This window comes from Cyprinus carpio, chromosome A16 (assembly GCF_018340385.1).
Source record: "Cyprinus carpio isolate SPL01 chromosome A16, ASM1834038v1, whole genome shotgun sequence".
Lineage (NCBI taxonomy): Eukaryota > Metazoa > Chordata > Actinopteri > Cypriniformes > Cyprinidae > Cyprinus > Cyprinus carpio.
In genome coordinates, this window is record NC_056587.1 from 10,727,442 (window position 1) to 10,748,016 (window position 20,575).

The window sequence follows — 20,575 nt, forward strand, 5'->3', positions numbered from 1 at the left end:
GAAGCATTTTCTTGTTTGTTAAAGTGACAGTTCACCCAAACATTCTATCATCATTTATTAACCCATGTGTTGTTAAAAACCTATATACTGACTTTTTTTTCCTTTTCTTTTTTTGGAACAGAAGATAAGAAATTTTGAAGAATGTTCATGCTGCCCTTTTCTATACAATAATAGTGGAAAGGCTCAAAATGACAAAAAAAGCACCATAATAGTAGTCCATATTATAGCTTTTTAATGTAAGAACAGAAAAAAAAAAAAAAAGCAATTTTTGTGCAAAAGCTTGTCTTGAAAATCTTGACAGCCATTGACCATTCACTTTCACTGTATGGAAAGGAGCAGTTTAGGCATTATGCAATAAATGTTTCTATTGGCAATCCCAGGAAAAGTCAAAGAGGTTGTGAAAGCCTTGAGAGTTAGGAAATAATGACAGTTTTCTATTTAGGGTGAATAAAGTTGCAATGTAATAGATCTTTTACTTTGTGACGTATATTTAATTGAAACAGATTTGGTTCTGTCCATCAGTTGTTGACTGGATGGAGGCAGATCTAAATGCAAAATTCTGGTTGATTTTAAAAAAGGGGCGGGGTTTAAACAGAGTACTGACATTTTGATTATGAATCATGAATGAATTTTTCACAGTTAGCTCAATAACATACCTGTCATTCCGACAGATGTGTGTGGTGTTAAATGCTGAGAGGAGAGCGTGATAGCACAGAAATCTCTCACATACACAAATAAATGCTCTCACACAGATCTGTAAGTTAAGATGAGAACATTGTACTGCAGGGCTCCGGAGGTAATGACATGGTTTTGTTTTCACTTTTTGAAAATGCCTGTCTCATGTCAGCTCTGCTTTCACTGTGTGTATGTGTGTGTTTGTGTGCAGTGAAAGAGAACAACACATCTGGAGGAAAAAGATGGCCGTTGACCTTGTTGCATATTAACGTCAATAGTAAAATGTGATTTACGCACTGGAAAGCGAGCGTGTTTGTTAAGACAGATTTATACAGAGAGAGAGAGAGTGTGTATGTTAAGCCTGACGTCTCTGACTAGCTCTATTGTGTGTCTGCTGCTGTGTGGGTTTGAGGCTCTAGTCTCTTTATCGTTATCTGCTGCACTAACCTATAATTTTGCTAGATTATGAAATTAGTGGATTAGTAGGTGTAATAAATACATACCTGAAATTACATTGTTATTAGCCCGCACATACACACACACACACTCACATATACACTAATGTTAAAAGTAGGGGTCCAGCTATTGAAATCTTTTACAAATCTCTAAATGATGAATATCAATGTATGTTATAATATAGCATTTAAAACGGCTGATTTAGATTTTTCTGTTTTATTTCTAATTATAATTTTTTTCCCTTTTTTTTAATGCAAAATAGAATTTAATATCTGTCATTTATCAGTTATCGGCCATAACATGAAAATAATTGGTATGGGCCAGAATTTTATTGCAAGTGCATCTCTATCTTTGAATATGCAAATCATTATTAGAGCTATTAAAACCACTCGAGAGCTATTAAATAATTGTGAAAACAGAGAAAAAGGCTTTGAGCTTCTTCATATTTCTAGATCTCTAATACTGTGCATCTCATCCGCAGTGGTTTCAATTTTATTAACTTCTAAATGATATATACATTAGTCTATTGAGGCTAACACCTTACTCTAAAACTCATTAAAATGTCAAAATGACTAATTTCAAACGATAAATCAAATGATCATATGCATTTCTCCTGCTCTGCAGTGAATCCTGGGAAATCTGATTTAGTTGGTGTTGCGCTTATTAGAGTAATTATTCAATCTAGGTGAAGACAGACCTGCGCCTTATTCTACCGACATTTTTTTTTTCCCATAACCCTGAATCATTTTCTCCATCACTGCACAGACGCCTCCCCCCGGCGTTGATGTGAGTGCCAAGTGTTGAGGCAGTGACACGACCAAAAACACTGAACATTTATGATAGTATAGTGAAACAAAGACAGTGAGTGATAATGCTGATGTCCAGCACTTTGTCATATATTTTTTGGTAGAATGCCATAAAGCAACAGTGAAGTTTGTGATGGATCATGTAGTTTCCTGTTGATTTTTAAACTCGAACAAAGAGCTTGGAGATAAGATGAGATAATAAAGAAACTGACAATAAATTATAAATTAATCTGTATGGTATAGTTCTTTTTTTTATCCTAAATTTAATTGTATTTAGGAATGAATTAATATAATTATTTTGTAACATTTCTGGAGAGGCATCCAAAACAATTAAATTACATTTTGTGAAAAGCCTAAAGTACAACCAAAATTCACTCAGAAATTCCCCTCATGTTGTTTTAAATGTGCATTACTTACATTCTTCTGTGAAACACAAAATAAGATATTTTAAAGAAAGTGTCAAGAGTGAAGGTCAGTGAGGACTAAAACAATATTGGTCCTCCACTGTATGGATAAAAAGGACATTTTTCAAAATATCTTCTTATATGTTTCAAAGAAAAAAGTAAGTCATGCATTTTTGGAATGACATGAGGGTACTGTAAGTAAATGATGACTGAATTTATTTTTGAGTGAAGTGTCCCTTTAAAGATCACTTTAGTAGCAATATATTTTCATGTTTTAATTCCATTCTTGTAGGCTGTGTTGAAGGACCCACCAAGTGTTTTTGCACTTGCAGTCCTGGTTATGCCACTGACTTTGAGTGACTGAAGAGGTCAGAAGCGTTTCAGCTGACTGTAGAAATGTGTCCAGCAGGCCTCTCTCGTTGGAAGCTGCTCCGGAGTGCTATGACCTCTGCGTGACTCTGTTGCCCACCAGCATTATTGCACGAGTGCTCCATGTGACCCAGCTCAGGGTGTACAGCTCCTGGGTGAACATTCACTCACAGACACAGACAGCAGCCAACAAAACTGCTGAGAGCACTGTGATGTGATGACACAAACACACATACAAAATCTTATACGAACACATACATTGAACTCTGTTAGGAAACTTGCTGTTACTTCTTTAATAGGATGAATAGAGGAGGAAAAAACAAGATTGACAATGCTGCAAGACAGATTTGAATCCACATTGCCTGTAATAATATTGCAGATCAATTTGTCAAGAGTGCATTTGACCAGAGTTCGTGAGGGGCTACAAGGAGTTTGTGAGTTTGTAATATCAAGTAAATATTTAGGTCTAAGCAGTTTAACTTGCAAAAATCTTTGGGAATCCCTGCTCTAGGCTATTACGACATGAATAGCTTATTTAACATGTTCAATAGTTTGAGACATAAAGCTGTTTTATGTCTGTGAATATCTGCTCAATTCAAAGCTTCATTCTTTCGAAACACTGACCTTACAGTTTCAGAAGAACACTATTTATCTGAAGGACATGCTTGTTTATTTTTTTCACCGTATTGATTCTCTCTTTCTCTCAAGGTTCTCTTTGTATTTCTTATGCTCTCTTTCTGTTATCAGATATATAGTTTTTAATGGAAGGTTAATAGTAAATGTAACTGCTAAGATCTGTGTTTTCCTCATTAGAGATTGTATAGGTGTGTGTTTGCCTTGTACTATTTCTTGTACTATTTTTCTATGCAAGTTAGTTCATATTGCATCTGTGTGTTGATGACTACATGAAGTTTACAGGTCCTTCTCAAAAAATTAGCATATTGTGATAAAAGTTCATTATTTTCCATAATGTAATGATAAAATTAAACTTTCATATATTTTAGATTCATTACACACCAACTGAAATATTTCAGGTCTTTTATTTGTTTAAAACTGATGATTTTGGCATACAGCTCATGAAAACCCAAAATTCCTATCTCAAAAAAATTAGCATATCATGAAAAGGTTCTCTAAACGAGCTATTAACCTGAATCAAACTAATTAACTCTAAACACCTGCAAAAGATTTCCTGAGGCTTTAGTGGTTCATTACTCAAAACCGCAATCATGGGTAAGACTGCCGACCTGACTGCTGTCCAGAAGGCCATCATTGACACCCTCAAGCGAGAGGGTAAGACACAGAAAGAAATTTCTGAACGAATAGGCTGTTCCCAGACTGTATCAAGGCACCTCAGTGGGAAGTCTGTGGGAAGGAAAAAGTGTGGCAAAAAAATCGCTTGACCGGACCCTGAGGAAGATTGTGGACTTTGTTTAAGCAGTGGACTGAGTCTGGAGTAGAAACATCCAGGCGTGTGCTTTTGAACCAGAAACGCAGCGGCCAGAAAGAGCCTGACCTGGGCTTACTCCAGTTTTTTCGGATTTTTTGCATGTTCATTCGGAAATCAAGGTGCCAGTGGTTGGAGGAAGACTGGGGAGAAGGAAATGCCAAAATGCCTGAAAGTGTGTGTGTCAGCTGTGGTGTTGGTCCACTGGTTTTATCAAGGGCAGGGTCAATTAGCTACCACTTCATGCTTCCATCTGCTGAAAAGCTATGTAGACACGAAACTGTCCTACAGTGCCAAAACCACTGGTAAATGGTTTATGATACTGTGTTCAATTGGCCTGCCAACTCTCCTGACTAAACCCCATAAGGCCGCTATCGAAGCATCCTGGGCCTCCATAACACCTCAGCATTAAGGCCGCTATCGAAGCATCCTGGGCCTCCATAACACCTCAGCAGTGCCACAGGCTGATTGCCTCCATGCCAACGCCGCATTGAAGCAGTCATTTCTGCAAAAGGATTCCCGACCAAGTATTGAGTTTCATAAATCTGAACATAATTTTGAAGGTTGACTTTTTTTGTATTAAAAAACACTTTTCTTTTATTGGTCGGATGAAATATGCTAATTTTTTGAGATAGGAATTTGGGTTTCATGAGGAGCTGTATGCCAAAATGTAAAAGACCTGAAATATTTCAGTTGGGTGTGCAATGAATTTAAAATATATGAAAGTTTAATTTTTACATTATTTCTCAGTAGGCTATGTGCATGTTTTTTTGAGAAGGACCTGTAGTACACTACTACTTGGGTCTTGTTTACGCACCAGTGTGGCTTTGGCAGTGTGACTTTGTTTCTGTGCTGTATGTGTGTTTGTATTCTCAGTAGGCTATGTGCATGTTCGTTTAGTGTGTGTGTGTGTGTGTGTGTGTTGGTCAGGTTTTGCCTACACTATGTAGACCAAACGTCTATACAATGTTGATAAAACCTAAAATCACTTAAACTGTGGGGACAATCCAGACATCCTCACAAGGAAAACAGCTTAATAAACATACAAAAAATTCTGTCATTATTTACTCACCCTCATGTCGAGGGTTGAACCGTCGAACTTTTCTGCTGTTTTGTCCAACCAAGGGAAAAACCCAGTGGAATAAATTGTTGTTTCTTTAGAATCAAGTAATTTCAATAGGATTCTGCACAATCTGGAATTTTGCTTGAGGGTGAAAGATTTCCCCGCACATATTTTGCATTGGCTTCAAGTAGAATTTGTAGTGTTTACCAACAGAAAGCTGTGTGGTTTGAAAGTGACTTCATATATTGCTGCACTATTGTTTCATACATTTTCACTGTATTGACAAAGAGACATTTTTCTAAATAACTTTTTTTGTGTTTCACAGAAAGTAAGTCATACAGGTTTGGAATGACAGGACAGTGATTAAATAACTTATTTTTGGGTGAACTATCCCTTTAAGATCAGAAGTAGGGGATCTAAACCATTATTACCTCAGTATACAAGCTGTACAAATCAATTAAACTGTTCACCTTGACAGAAAAATCACAGTTGGAGTAACTGTAGCCACATCAGAATTTAGTCTGTAGGTAAGAGACTGCAGAGACATTGACAGAGTGTTCATGCAAGAGTGCTTTGCTTTGAAGCCTGTGTGACACACACACACACACACACACACACACACTCCTGTCTAACCATTGCAACATTTTGACAGATGCAGAAAAGACACATCGATGTCTTCTTCTCTCACTCTGTCACGTACACACACATGCACCAGTTCATTCAGTAATAGACTGACTGCGCAGGTCACGTCCTGCATAAGAATAGCTCCCAGCCCCCCTCCTCCCTCATATGTGCTAATCTGCCTCTCCTCTGGTGATATAAAGACCCAAATTCTTCCTCTCATCTTCTTGCCGCTCAATTTTGTCCTCTAATGATGTCCTCTTCCTCTCTCGTTCTTCTTCTCTCTCTTTCCGCCCACTCTCTTTCTCTCCTTTATTTCCACTTAAACGAATAGAGGAGCAAGGCAGGATATTGATTTATGTATGCATAGTAGGGGTGGAACGATACATGTATCCGTACTGAACCGTCACGGTACGGACATTTCGGTTTTGTGGATGAGCCCATACAACAAATACAGGCAATTTACTCCCAATCCAGAAGGGGGCGCCCGCAGCAATGCAACACTGTTTGATAACTGGCCACCAGTAGAAGAACAGCAAATACTGTGAGTTGTGCACTTGAAACCAAAGCCAACTAGACAGTGACCATGTGCTGACTCTGAATGCGTCTTGTGCACTCAACTGTTTGTGAAATGGAGCTTTGTGCTCGTTTATCCTGCCTCTCTCATTAGGCACAAATCCAAATATTCCATAATATTTCCATATTTGCGATGTAACATCTGAATACTAAACTGTTATTTATTATGTAATTATAGGCTTTGTACTTAAGTTCCAACGGTGACACAGAGGCGGGCGCGTTGATGTTTGGTTCACTTTTTATTTTGACAAAGTACCAACTGCTGTCAAGTTAACAATGTTGGATCTGTGTGTGTGTGTGTGCGCGTGCGTTCCGGTGCGATCACTTCAACAATAATGCATCACTGTATAAAGGTCTGCTTTTATTTGTGTACACTCAGAATGAAAACAAAACATTGTGCTTTTGTAAAATAAAGAAAACAACAGACCGTAAACACACACCCGGAGCAGTGGGCAGCCATTTATGCTGCGGCGCCTGGGGAGCAGTTGGGGGTTCAGTGCCTTGCTCAAGGGCACCTCAGTCGTGGTATTGCCAGCCCTAGACTCAAACCCACAACCTTAGGGTTAGGAGTCAAACTCTCTAACCGTTAGGCCACGACTTTCCCACGACTCCATTAAACCACATGTAATGGAGTTTGCAATGCATTTCATTTACATAATGTGACATATTTGTGCCTTAAACTGGGAAATATTGCAGAATGGAACTTACATGATGTCAGGTTGTCTGTATGTGTGAAGGGGGGGGGGGGGGTCACTGGCATGAGAAATCCCTGCTATTCCTGCTGTCTTTGTAGTTCTAAGAGTTCTGTTCTGTTCCACATTTCACACTTCAAATAAAGCATTTAAGAGCAGATAAACCCACTGTGAGACTGTAATGCATAGACGTGTCCTCCCGTTAGATCTCTTAATTGCTTGTGATTGGATCTGTGGTTGTGTTTGCCATAAATAGATTTTTTGGACAGATTTGGACCAGCTTAGAGAATTTTTTTTTTTTTTTTGCTGCTTTCATTAAAGTAATCTCTAAAACTAAAATGAAAATTCCATTATCTACTTATCCTCATGTTTACAATATTGTGTTGGACAACAGGAGGCCTTTGAGTCAAAGAACCAATGACTTACAAAATATATGTACCATCTTAACCATAAATGGAACTGTAAATGAATTTTGACGTTTCGCAGGCTCCTTCTGTATTGTTTCAGTCTGACCTTTAAGTTTGAATAATCTTGTCAGGCCATTTGTGGTTTTGAACTAGCTTATTTGATCAAAACAGAGAGCAATGGTTTCCCACAGCAGTGATTTTAGATCTGTGTTTAAAGGCTGAGGATGTTGTTCCACATGAGCTGAGAGCTGTGTTAAAGCGTTGTCATTGGCAGCATGAACCGAACCGTCCATTTATGTTTTTTAACCGTGATTTATGTTTGAAGTGGGGGGAAATTATTAAAGAAAGGTTTCCTGTACATTGGAAAGACAAAGAACATGCCTCGTCACACACTTTTTCGAGCAATAATTTTTATATTACAAGAGTTTCATTTTGTTTAGCCACAGTCAGAACAAAAAAAAGTTGTTGTTGGCAGCCACATAAAAAAATACAACTTTAAGGGCAAAATAAACCATTAGTTGACAGGAGGCATTGGCAGACTATTGAACAAATTATCACGCAGTTGAAGAGAGGTAATCAACAAAACAGTTATGAATGTTTACCTAATTAATATTCTCACCTAATTAATAATCATGAGCCAGGCTGATAAGGTTTATAATCTGCAGATCATGCCTTAGCTCATGACTAAGACCTGTATTCAGTGTCTGTAGTTTGCATCTGGAGTGTTTTTCCTTCACTAAACATCCACTGATGGATGTTGAACGAAATTATGATTTTAATCTATATAATCTATATATAATTCTTGTTTATGTGAAGCAAGTGTATAATTGTTTGGTAACTTTATGTGCATGTAGACTTCCTGAAGAAGCAGTTGGAGCAATACGTGCGGAAGTTGGAGGTTCCTGTCAGGGTGATACGGATGGAGCAGCGTTCGGGCCTCATTCGCGCTCGGTTGAAGGGGGCATCCATATCCACAGGTCAAGTGATTACCTTCCTGGATGCCCACTGTGAATGCACCACTGGTTGGCTAGAGCCTCTGCTTGCTCGCATTAAACTTGACAAGTAAGTGCTACTACTTTCAATATACAAAACTTTAAGATATTTACTTAAAACTTTCAGCATCGTAACCCTGGAGTCCTAAGCTAACTTTTCTCCCCTAGAATGTGCTGCTGGATACACTGGATATGGGATGTAATAGTACGTGGGATCTATTTTTGTGAATAAAAATTGTGAAAATTTTTAGTGATAATTTAAATGTGTAGATTTGCTTGGACATAATTTGCCTAATCAAGGTATGTCCTCATAAATAAATAATGAATATATTTTCTTTTAGAGTTGGGGTTTAGGGTTAGGGCTAACTACTAGTCTACTACTATAGACTAATTACTTGTCTATAGTAATTATTATTACCTTTATATAAAAACAATTACATAATGTGAACAATATACAGAACTGTAATTGCATATTAAGATAGCAAAAAATATAATAAAAAATGGACGAACTGAATGATAAATAAATAAACAAAAAATGCTCACAAACAGTGCATTCACATTTTAAGTAGGAGCATAAATCTCCAAAGTCATTCACAATAAATAAAATCATATCTGTGTGTGTGTGTGTGTGTGTGTGTTTTGGTCTGCACCAATGGAACACTAACCAGATGTGACATTCTTCAGTCTGGCGTCTCCTCAAACCCAGTGTGTATGTTTGAAAATACAATCGACACTGACTCACATGTCACTCACTTTATAAATGTGAAGAGTGTGAGGTATTTATTTGTGATGTTGCGAGATTGTTTTTTTTTTTTCAGACTTAGTGTTAGTAGTTGGGAAATAGCATTCCACTAGTGGATTGATAGCTCACACATATATGCGGTCACAAAAAATGACACACCCAGAACATGCCTTTCATTTCACTTCTGCAATTAGTGGTAACAAACCAGTCATTTTCACACACACTTTATTTTCTGCCCTTTTGGCATGTTGGTTTGCAGAGAGCGGAGCAATCAATAGCTTTTAGAGTATCGTTTTTTCCCCAAGTGGTTTATTACATTTTTGTAGTTTGGTTTCACCACAAGCTGCATTTGTGTGTGAAATGGAGAGCTTGTAAGCGATAGAAACATGAACTCACTTTCATCTTTTTTTGATTCTTTGAAGATATATGTGCAGAGTATTTCTCCACTCTTCTAAATGTGCACATGCCCACATACACATGCTGATTCTCTGTGTTGTCTTGCCTCAGGCAGCCTATTGGGGCATCATTAGCAGATGAAGCTTCAGTCTGCTGAATTTAGGAAAGGAAAGTGTGCCTGAGTGTGTGCGTGCGCAATCCATCCTCATCGCCTGGTTTAGCATCACAGTGGGCTGCTTGGTGCTGATTGATGACACAAGTTTAGCGAGACGTCCCCTCTGATTTGTGTCTGCATCTGTTTGAGTAAAGAGAGGTGTGTCTGAGCAGGTGCCAGCTGAATTCAGAATAAAAAAAGGGACGTTCTGTGGCAAACAAAACGTATTCATTCAGGTGGATGAGGTCAAAGCAGTGTAAGTATACTGCTAATATAATTTGTGTGTATGTGTTTACACAGGAAGACCGTAGTGTGTCCCATCATTGATGTGATCAGCGATGACACGTTTGAATACATGGCAGGCTCTGATATGACATATGGTGGGTTCAACTGGAAGCTGAACTTCCGCTGGTATCCGGTACCACAGAGAGAGATGGATCGCAGGAAAGGAGACAGAACACTGCCTGTCAGGTAACAAACTGAAATGCTTATCATGAAGTCAGACAAGAGAATCAGGATTAAATATCTATAATAAACCTTACCATGTCCAATCCTAAGTCAAATGTCCATGGAATTAACTACCATACTAGTCTTAAAGGAACAGGCCTAGTTCACCTAAAAATGGAAATTCTGTTTGCTCACCCTGGTGTCATTCCAAACATTTGTGCTTTTATGTTTTCTATAAATGAAGAAGGTATAAAAATATGTAAAAAAAATAAAAAAATAAAAAAATAATTCAAAACAGTCAAAAAAAAAAACACTGTATTTGTAGTCTATACAACTTGTGTGCTATATTCCAAGTCTTATGAAGCCGTATACACTACCATTCAAAAGTTTAGGATGAATATGATTTTTTTTATAATTGGATTTTTTTTTCCATGTTTTTAACATTTATGATGACATAATATAAACATAACATATTAAAACATATTATATACCTGGACATCCGGGTATAAATAGGCCGACGTGGCATTTGTTCACTCATTTTGTTCTGAGGAGTCGAGATGTGTCTCATCCCACTCAGAAGCAGTTTAGAGTTGTGATACAGGGGACACAACTTCTCTGTTCCCTCCATCAGAGAACGGGCGTTACCATACATAACTGAGACGTTCTCTTTCAGTCGGTCATTTTGATGTTGTGTTAATGTTCTGACACTAGGGGTCCCTATACTAAACTCCACAGTTGTTGAACTGTGTTAAGACCCCGATATACTTCAAATGAAGTTCATTTTCGTTCTTCGTTTTCGTTCGAAAGAAGTTCGAAAAGGCTGAGCAACGGTATACTGTTTCCAAACTTTCCAACACCCCTGTGCTGCTAGAGGCGGGGTGTAGATTAATGTAAATTCGTTGCAATGCTTGAGTGTATCCCCTAAACACAACAATGATGAAATGAAAAAGTGTAGGCAATCTAGGTGTGAGATGGGCCCCAATGCTCAGAATATTATAGACAAAAGAATAATGATTTGCAGCAGTTCAGAGTTAATTATCATGTTTGCAATGCCCAAGATTTATGACCTTGCACTCCAACATCCGGGAGAGCGGCTATGTAAGGCAGAGATCACCTGACAAGAAAAATGATGGTTGAGAAGTCCTAGTTGTAACTTTGGGAAAGCGTTTATTTCCCAAAGTGGGGAAAGAACACTACAGAGACAACATCCTACCCGAAGGGGAGGTAACATGTGGAGATACATCCTATGGACTCAATAATAGGGAGTACTACATAGGAAAGATTTCTCTGGTGGACTCTGCATAAGGGGAGGACTACTAAGCACAGAAACAAGTGACAGACCGATTGTCTGTCTAGAGGAAACACAGAATCCTATTGGACCAAAACACATATGGGGCCGCCAAAGGAAGCCATAACATATGGAGCATAACTGTGCCTGACAAAATTGACACTGACACCATGCCCATTTCAGGACCCGATATGAAGCCCGTGCTGAAGCAGTCTCATATGCAACAGTCCCAATGGCGTAAGCGTGGCTGAGGATGCCATATGCACCAGGAGCCTCTGAAAGTATTTGAAAGGAACCACTATCTTGTACCTGAGCATTATCAAGCAGTTCAGCACAGACAGAGCATGATCCTCTGAGAGGCACGCTATCATAGTGACCAGATCCAATCCACACTGAAAAAAGAGATACTCTGCACAAAGGAGAGTTGCTCTTCTCTCAGCTGACCCGAAGTCCCAGTCGGGGTAGGTGGTTGAAGATCATGCCCCTGTATGTGCAAAGCAACTCTCACGAGTCATGAGTCCTCACCCTTCTTGGGTAGAATGAAGTAGGGGCTGTAAAACCCCTTCTTCATCTCAGCTGGGGGGACAGGCTTTATCTCACTCTTCGCCAGAAGAGACACAACTTCTGCTTGAAGAACAGCAGCACTCTCGCCTCGCAATGAGGTGACAGAATGCCACTGAACTTTGGCTGATGCCTGGCTAACAGAATCGCATATCCGAGTCGAACGGTCCTGAGGAGCCATCAGGAAGAGTTGTGGCACTTAACCAATTATGCAAACACCTTGCCAACAGTCGCAGTGGAACTACATTCAACATGCCTGGGGCAGGATTTCCTCGTCATACAGACTCAACAACCTGTTGCATCGCCATCACCACATGGGAGGGCCAGAAACACCGGGAGTGTGACCAGGGATGGAGGAAGTACACCCAGGGGTTCACTTACACGTGGCGGTGTATTCACGGGGAAACTGGTTGAAAAATACCAACTGATGAGGATATTGAGAGTTGAAATGCAGTTTGCATCACTCTTCCATAGAGGGCAGCTGCATCGGTTCGAAGAAAAGAAGGAGTGATACACTAGCCACGCTGGCACATCAGCCCTCCGGATAATCTGCGCCGTCGACCTGTATAGCCCATGTATTTTATGGTTCAGTCGCTAATGCATTTTACACTGCACTGGTCTCCGGGGTTTTTGATCAAATCAATGACATCATGTGGCAGACACTATAATCGCCTGAAACACATGCAGTGACAGCCATGATGGTGACCGCAGTGACTACTACTGCAGACACAGCTTGTTGTACTGTAATTGTATTACTGTTATAAGCTCTCTTGATTGTCCACCTATGATCTGTTTAACTAGGACGCTTTTTTGAACAAAGTGCCATCTCATTGTCAGTACAGTACATCCGATCGCATTTCAAACAGCACCTCAAGTGTGCTCATTTAGCGATGTCTTCTCTTTTCCTATCATTAGAGACCTTTTAATGTCCGTGCTGTGAATAGAGAAATGTCATCCGTTTTGGATCACGAGCCCCGACATGAGAGACCTTGAACCTGCGCTATGGCACGGGCTCCAATTTGGTAAAGGCTCTTCAGTAAACTCTAAGAGAACATCTCCTTGTTTCCTTCTTTTTTTTTAAATGCTAAAAGTATTTTATACAGCAACTTAAAGCTGAACGCTCTGATTTCCAAAACCCCCTAACCCACCAAAACATGTTAACTTAACACAAACTGAGTTTATCATATCAACACACACTCTCTAACAGAACGCTCTGATTTTCTTTAGAGCATCCTTGTTCTTTTAAGCAGGACATATGTTTTTAATCAAACGCTCTCTGCTACTAGCACTTCACACGTTGTGAGTTTTCGACTCGACCTCCCGACCCCGTCGTTTTTCACTTCACTCTAGCTGTGTACTTCAGTGCACGGGACTCCTGCATGAAACAACTTGTTGCCAAAAATCACAACGACTTCAGGAAAACATGACTGTGAATGAGACCCGTGAATGCAGTGGATGCATGGAAGGAAAAATGGGAGAACATAGGCGCGCCTCTGAGAGAAATGGCACGAACAGCGGGTCGGAAGAACAGACGGATGACCATAACGCAGGGCCTATGTTATTGCCAAATTGCAGCATGTAATAAGATCTCGTTCCCCTGATTGACACGCAACTCTCTTATTTACACAACGCAACTTGCTTGTTTGTGGAATAGAGTGCAACAGGTGAGGATCAAGAGCTGCTTTTTATAAGATAAACATGATCGTTCCCTGACAGATGACCTGTTTTACACTACTGTTTAAACGTTTTTTGTATTTTTAGAATCATCTAAATGAATGCCACTTTATGGCATCGGATACTCTTCCAAATAGACATACGATTCTTTGAACAAAGATTGTGCACTTATGGCAAGCTGTGGGGGGACAGTACATGCAGTATTCTACTTCTGTCACAACCTTCAATGCTCTTCGGTTTAGAGACCTGTAATTAGTATAGACCCCCCAAATGGCCTAGTAATTCCAAGACAGATTTGTCAAATATTTTGAATGATCAGTTCTCACGCTTTGTTCATGCTGAGAACAAGTTTAGTGCTGTACCGCTACTAGGCAAGTGACTCCAATTTGTGGGGATCTTAGGTTCATTCTCAACACATATTTCTCAATGTTCGGTCCAATTGCCGTAAGGCGCTCTCGTAACAATTCCACGTTTGAACTGTGCCATATTTAGTGCATATCAAAGTTACTGAGACGATTGGTATAGAAAGTCATTCTTTACACTAATATTCAATCCTTGTTGAGAGATTTACACCCCCACACATCTGCACCTAAACAGATATAAATTGAAGTTGTACAGTGTTTCAGTTAAAGGCCGAGGAAGATGTAAATCAACATTCGTTGACCTGGTCTTTTTGTAATAAATATCTACGCCGTAAAGCGTATTAAAGCAAATGTGCATACTGAATACAATCATCATGTACCAACAATCTAGAGAAGGCTGGCAGAGGTTCTGGATGGTAACAGTTCATTAGATTCTTCTACGTCTTCCATTCTGTCGTCCACATTTACATACTACTTCTATGCTTGGTTTTCTACCAACAGATCCTTTTTTCAGAGCAACACATGTAAATTGTACATTGTTACTTATCATGTACACATACTTGCTTTGATGTACTCCATTCTTTTTTTGCCCACTATTTTTTCCCCTCACGAGACCCTTCGTTTACTTCATCTCCTTGGATACTTCAGAGCTAGTACTCATATGAAAATAAACTGAGGACACATATTACAACATGACATTTCTGTTTTCAGGAATCTTTATCTGACTGTGAACATCTCGTGTTGCTCCTTTGCCTTTCTCTGTTCGTGGATCTTGGATTTCTGAAAACTGTCTCTGAACAGAGAGCGCGTGCTGAGGACATCATCATGGACTTGTGGAACACGAGTGAAAGATATATACCTCAGAAGGACTTGATGTTGTTGCCAAAATATTGTGCACTGTAAACATAGATTTCATTTTAAGATGTCTAATCCCCTGATTGAAACGTTGTACGTGCTGTTTGTAACTTTCCCTCCTCTACAGAGTGCCTTTGTGCAGAGGAGGAAGAGGCTTTAAAGCAGATGTTCTGTCCCCTGAAGGACCGTTAACCTTTTTCAGTATCAACTCAGCCTTTTTTTTGTTCATTATCATTTGTGCTACACACTATGAATGATACCTCATGTCTGACATGAGACTTGGTGATTTCCAGGCGTTTGGCACTTATGATGAAGCGATCAGGGACATCTGGTTTGGGCTGAGAACAAGAAAACAGAAGATCAGCTCAGGGTCAGTATCCACTTAACGCGATCTCGCAAATATACACCACAATTGCCTTCCTAATCCCCAATTGCAAAAATACCTTTACAAATAGTGCATATTTTAGTGCATCATAAAGTTACGACGTATTGTTTCATGCTTGAGAATAACATATTTATCCTGTTTAGCATAAACCAAATCGGGGGGACGTTTGAGATTTGTCACATGTTATCACGTCGGTCACACTGTGTTTATTGTTATTTATACGCCGTTATAGTATTTATACATGGGATATCATCAATAAAAAAACAACATTATGGCTTTGAACTTTCTTCTACTTTTCACCTGGCAGTCCCACTCAACACACATTTAAACAGTTACACGTTTTAAACACAGATAACCACAAAATGGTAACACAATTTCGTTTACACAGAGAATCTATTTTAAAGTTTTGACAGGTTACTGTAAATTATATAAAACAATAGAGACTAGGCATATGATATACAATATAACTACAAAATATATATAGATTCAGTATATTTACAAACGATATCCATTATTTAAATTAAATTTTGATAAATCAATATATAATTTTACTATAGCTAATATCTGCACCATACAATTGTAATGTACAGTGGAATTTAGCAAAAACCCCTTCATATTTTTCGTTTACTTGCTTGGTTATGAACAATTTGCATTTTACTCTTTTAAACTATATTAAACTCAAGCAGTAGTTACATGTGGAATTTACACACAGCTCATAATAAGTTAACACAATTAAAACATTTTGGGCAGATGATATACATATCTACTTTTTATTTTCTTTTTATCTATATATAATTTACAGTCTTTATTAATCTCTGATAATCGGACAAAATACCTATCTTATATTAAATTTGACTATTTGCGTAGTATATTTATGTTACAAGATTAATAGTGCCACTTATCAACCATCCAATGACTCATTTAGCGAAGCCTTAGCACAGAACACCTTAGCATCTTAACCACCCACAAAACCCTAGAAAAGCGCAAGTTAATATTGTTCCATTAACCCTTTTACAATTCTGCAGTGTGTAGTTTGTTTGTTTTACAGTAGTTGTGACGAAAGTCGGATTTATGGAGGACATCTCCTCCAACAAATCCCTGAGACAGAGACTGCATGTGTAAGCCGTTCTCCTGGTATGGTAGAAAAAGTGTCTACCCTGACGCCCAATACCACGGCCACTACTACTCGCTGGGAGAGGTCTTCATCTCTCGTCTGTCTACTCTCTCATCACACCCACTACACACATGAACACCACACTCACACACACCACACACTCGCTGCTAGCCAAAAAGGGAATCAGACTTCAGATGTGATAAACACATGTCTGATGTGTGTGGTCTGAAGCACAGGTGTGAATTGCGAGAAGCTGTTTTTTTCCTCGGTGTTGACCTGTGTCACAGCACATTGAGTGTTTTTTTTTTTTCATTCCAGTTCACTACCTGTTCACAAAGGAGAGAACATTTTTATTCTCTCCTAGTCTGCCTGTCTCCTGTCCTCACTTGCTTCCTGTTCCCGAAAACTCACCCTTTCGTTCAGCTGTCCAACGCAGCTCTCTCTTTTTCAACATTTCGATGAATAGAAAAATGCATGTCTTCATCGTCTGATGGTCTGAACTCGCTCAGACGAGTCTACTCTAGTTCTACATCTGGTTAAGGATCTGGACTGTTTGTTGCTGTCCTATGTAATTCACTTTTAGCTCATCTTTGTCCATCTCTTGCCACTGTATGGTGACAACTGGTAAAGGTGTCAATATTACAGACCGAAAATAAAATGACGATTGGAAATCACAATATTTTCAATATTATAGCCACTTTACTTTATGTTTTAAGGTTTTGATGAGTTTTTATTGTTATGTTTTGTGAAAATAAACTCTAATGTTCAAAATGGCTTGCCATTTATTTAATCACCAATAAGATACACGTCACCATAATAATATTTTATTCATGTATAGTTCGTTTACACATCCGTGGAAATTTAAAAATTTTTCATTCTATATTACGTTTCTTTTGTATTTCAATTACTACTCCATTGAAAATAAAATCTTCAATGCTCAAAAGAATATGCAGGTGCTTTAGAAAGCATTATCTTTATTATATTGAAACGTTAGGTGCCAGGTGTAACATTTTTGTTTTCAATTTAATTGTCAGCTCCAATTTTTTTTTACATTTCAAAAGAGCGGATTAATTCAAATAATTTTTGTTTGTAACAGTTTGTTTTATTAATGTCAATATCCCATCAAAATAAAAAAAAAAAGACTGCTGTCTCTTTTGATCAATGTAATGCATCCTTGCTAAATAAAAGTATTCATTCATTTTAACAAAAAATCTTACTGACCCCAAGCTTTTGAACAATAGTGCATGAAAAGGTTGAAGATCGATCTTTCACTACATACCTATTTTTGTATCCGATGGAAAATGTATTGGAGCGGTGCTTCCTGTCATTGAATTTACTAACTCACTCAACTTCATAGGTCAAACAACATACTAACTAACCCAACTTCAAATTTTTTAACCAATTGTTTATTTTTATTTACTTATTCTTTTTAATTTTTATTTTGTTTTAACAAATATTAGCATATATATAATTATCATCCAATAATGATATTACATTATAGAAAAAAAACTAAATTAATCATAATCAAATCTGAATCTAAACCAATTGAGAGCTGTTGAATCTGAATTGCATTCATTTTGAATCTAAATCAATGTCATCATAATCAAATGTCTTAAGAAACAGCTTCTATTTATTATCAATGAATATTAACTGGAAAATCTTTGGAAATACCCAACCCTATGAGGGGCCAATTCTGAATTGCATTCATTTTGAATCTAAATAATTGGAAAATCTTTGGAAATACCCAACCCTATGAGGGGCCGTGCATTACAGTGATTACAATCGAAAAAAAAAAAAACCATTGGACTGTTTGCTTTGTAAATCATAAAAGCCAAGTAATAAATCAGCGTTTGTATGAAGCACTGGCTAAATATAATAGCAGTGAAGCTGTTAAATGTGTTTGTCATGGTTTAAGCCCTGCTGATCTGACGTTTGTGAAACTCAGTGTTTTGGATGAAAGCAGTGAGCTGTCTTTCCCTTCATCTGCTGTCTTTCATCAAGTACACATTTTTGTGTGTATGTATGTGTTTGTTTGTTTGATTGGCACAGTTGTCTCTCAGTTTGTCGATACTCCCCCCACCCCCGGTGTGTGATAAGCTTTGGGTAATTAACCATGTTTGACACTTAGACAGAGACGTGACTGTGTTTATTCATGCAGGAGAGCTGCTTGAGTGTGTCTAATCTATTTGTGTGATCTGTCCGATTGCAGATCCGTAACGTGGAGACTAACCAGTGTCTGGATAACATGGCCAGGAAAGAAAATGAAAAAGTGGGCATTTTCAATTGCCACGGCATGGGCGGCAACCAGGTCAGCTCCTCATATCTTTCTCACTTTTAAAACACAAACTTGGTCATGTGTTGATGCTTGACATGCACGACACTGATGTACTGTGACCTTTTCTGTCCGTTCAGGTTTTCTCGTACACAGCCAATAAAGAGATCCGAACTGATGACCTCTGTTTGGATGTGTCTAAACTCAATGGTCCAGTTATGATGCTCAAGTGCCATCACTTGAAAGGCAACCAGCTCTGGGAATATGACCCTGTGGTAAGTGTATAAACGTGAAACAGATCACAAAATCTCATTTACAGTAATGTTCTTATCATTCTATGGGGCAAGGCCTTACACCAGGATAAATGTTAAAATGCACGTTTTGAAAGTATAGCCAGAATACGTAATCACCTTAAACATGAGACTAGAATTGCTTATTAACATTGTCTGTGTAAAGTTACATGCTCCTGGAGGGCTTTCTGCTAAGTAATCCTTAAGACCTTAATTAGCTGGTTCAGGTGCATTAGGATTTGAGGTCATTTCTGCAGGATAGTGGTCCTCCAGGAGCAGGGTTGGCTACCCCTGGTAAAAAAAACTTGCTTGATGAGCATAAAGATACCTAAAAGGGTTGTTAAAAGGACAGATTCTGACAGCTTTACTGTTGAGATACACATTTTTGTATTGATTGTACAGAAGCATGATTGTGCTTTAATGATAATACAAGTTTATGCTTTTAATCTGTTCTTTAATACCTTCCCCCTAGACTTCCACTGCAAGCCAAATATTGTAAATGTTTGTTTTTACAAGCTGACCATTGAAAATTGTTGCTTGTGGTTATTAAGGACATGCCCCAGATGTTGTTGATAGAGCTTAATTTGTTTTGAATGTTGTTTTATCCCGGACAAGCCCCCAATCCAATTCTGTCCAATCCTGCTCCTGGAGGGTCACCTTCCTGCGGAGTTTTGCTCCAGCACACCTGCCTTGATGTTTCCAGTAATCCTGAAGACCTTGATTAGCTGTTTAAGACTAAGTTGTCTATAATAAGAGTAGCCCAGGGGTGTCCAATCCTGCTCCTGGAGGGTCACCTCCCTGTAGAGTTTAGCCTTAACACACCTGCCTGGAAGTTTCCAGTGATCCTGAAGACCTTGATTACCTGGTTCAAGTGTGTTTAATTCGGGATAGAGCTAAACTCTTGGATGGTGGCCCTTTAGGAGCAGGATTGGACACCCTTGGAGTAAGAGCTAAACCCAGCAGGAAGTTGGTCCTCAAGAAGATCCAATGTCAAGTGGTATCAGGGTGAAGCATTACAATTATGAATGACAATTATGACTTAATGACTTCTAGGTGATGACAAAGATGGTGCAATGTGTAAAACAATTTGCCAAACCATAATTTTGCTCATGAATTGTTCCTTGAGCATTCTCTTATGCATGCATGTATGCGGAGGCGCTTTTGACTTTTGATTTTCACCTCTAGGGTCTTGATGGCCTCATATGTGTCATATAACATCAAGGACAGCCAGCTAACCCTTTAAAGCAGTCTGTCTGCAGGGTGCCCACTCATCCCTTTCTTGTAATGTATGTGCATGAACATACACCCCGTGGCTTCCCTTATAAACACTGTTGAAGGGATGCTAGTTTAGTTACATTTAATCACCTCTCTGTCAGTCATGAAAATACATCATTTTAGTTTACAACTTAAACGCACCTTCAGGCCTAGGGAGAGTGAGTTAGCCAAGGGGTGGAAAGAGGAAGATTGCTTTCTGCAATTCTCTGCTGTTGGCTTAAAGAGATGCCTGTTACTTCAAAGCCTCCTCCTCCT

General features: G+C 38.7%; 1 protein-coding gene across 1 annotated transcript in view; it reads left to right on the top strand.

Annotated features, from left to right (window-relative positions):
* Positions 1-20,575, top strand: part of LOC109106312 (polypeptide N-acetylgalactosaminyltransferase 1-like) — a 92,337-nt gene that overhangs the window by 68,643 nt on the left and 3,119 nt on the right. The window contains exons 6-11 of the mRNA XM_042771904.1: positions 8,368-8,575; positions 10,098-10,268; positions 11,716-11,769; positions 16,513-16,567; positions 18,693-18,791; positions 18,896-19,030. Of these exons, the coding sequence (XP_042627838.1) occupies positions 8,368-8,575; positions 10,098-10,268; positions 11,716-11,769; positions 16,513-16,567; positions 18,693-18,791; positions 18,896-19,030 (722 nt within the window). The remainder of the gene's footprint in view (positions 1-8,367; positions 8,576-10,097; positions 10,269-11,715; positions 11,770-16,512; positions 16,568-18,692; positions 18,792-18,895; positions 19,031-20,575) is intronic.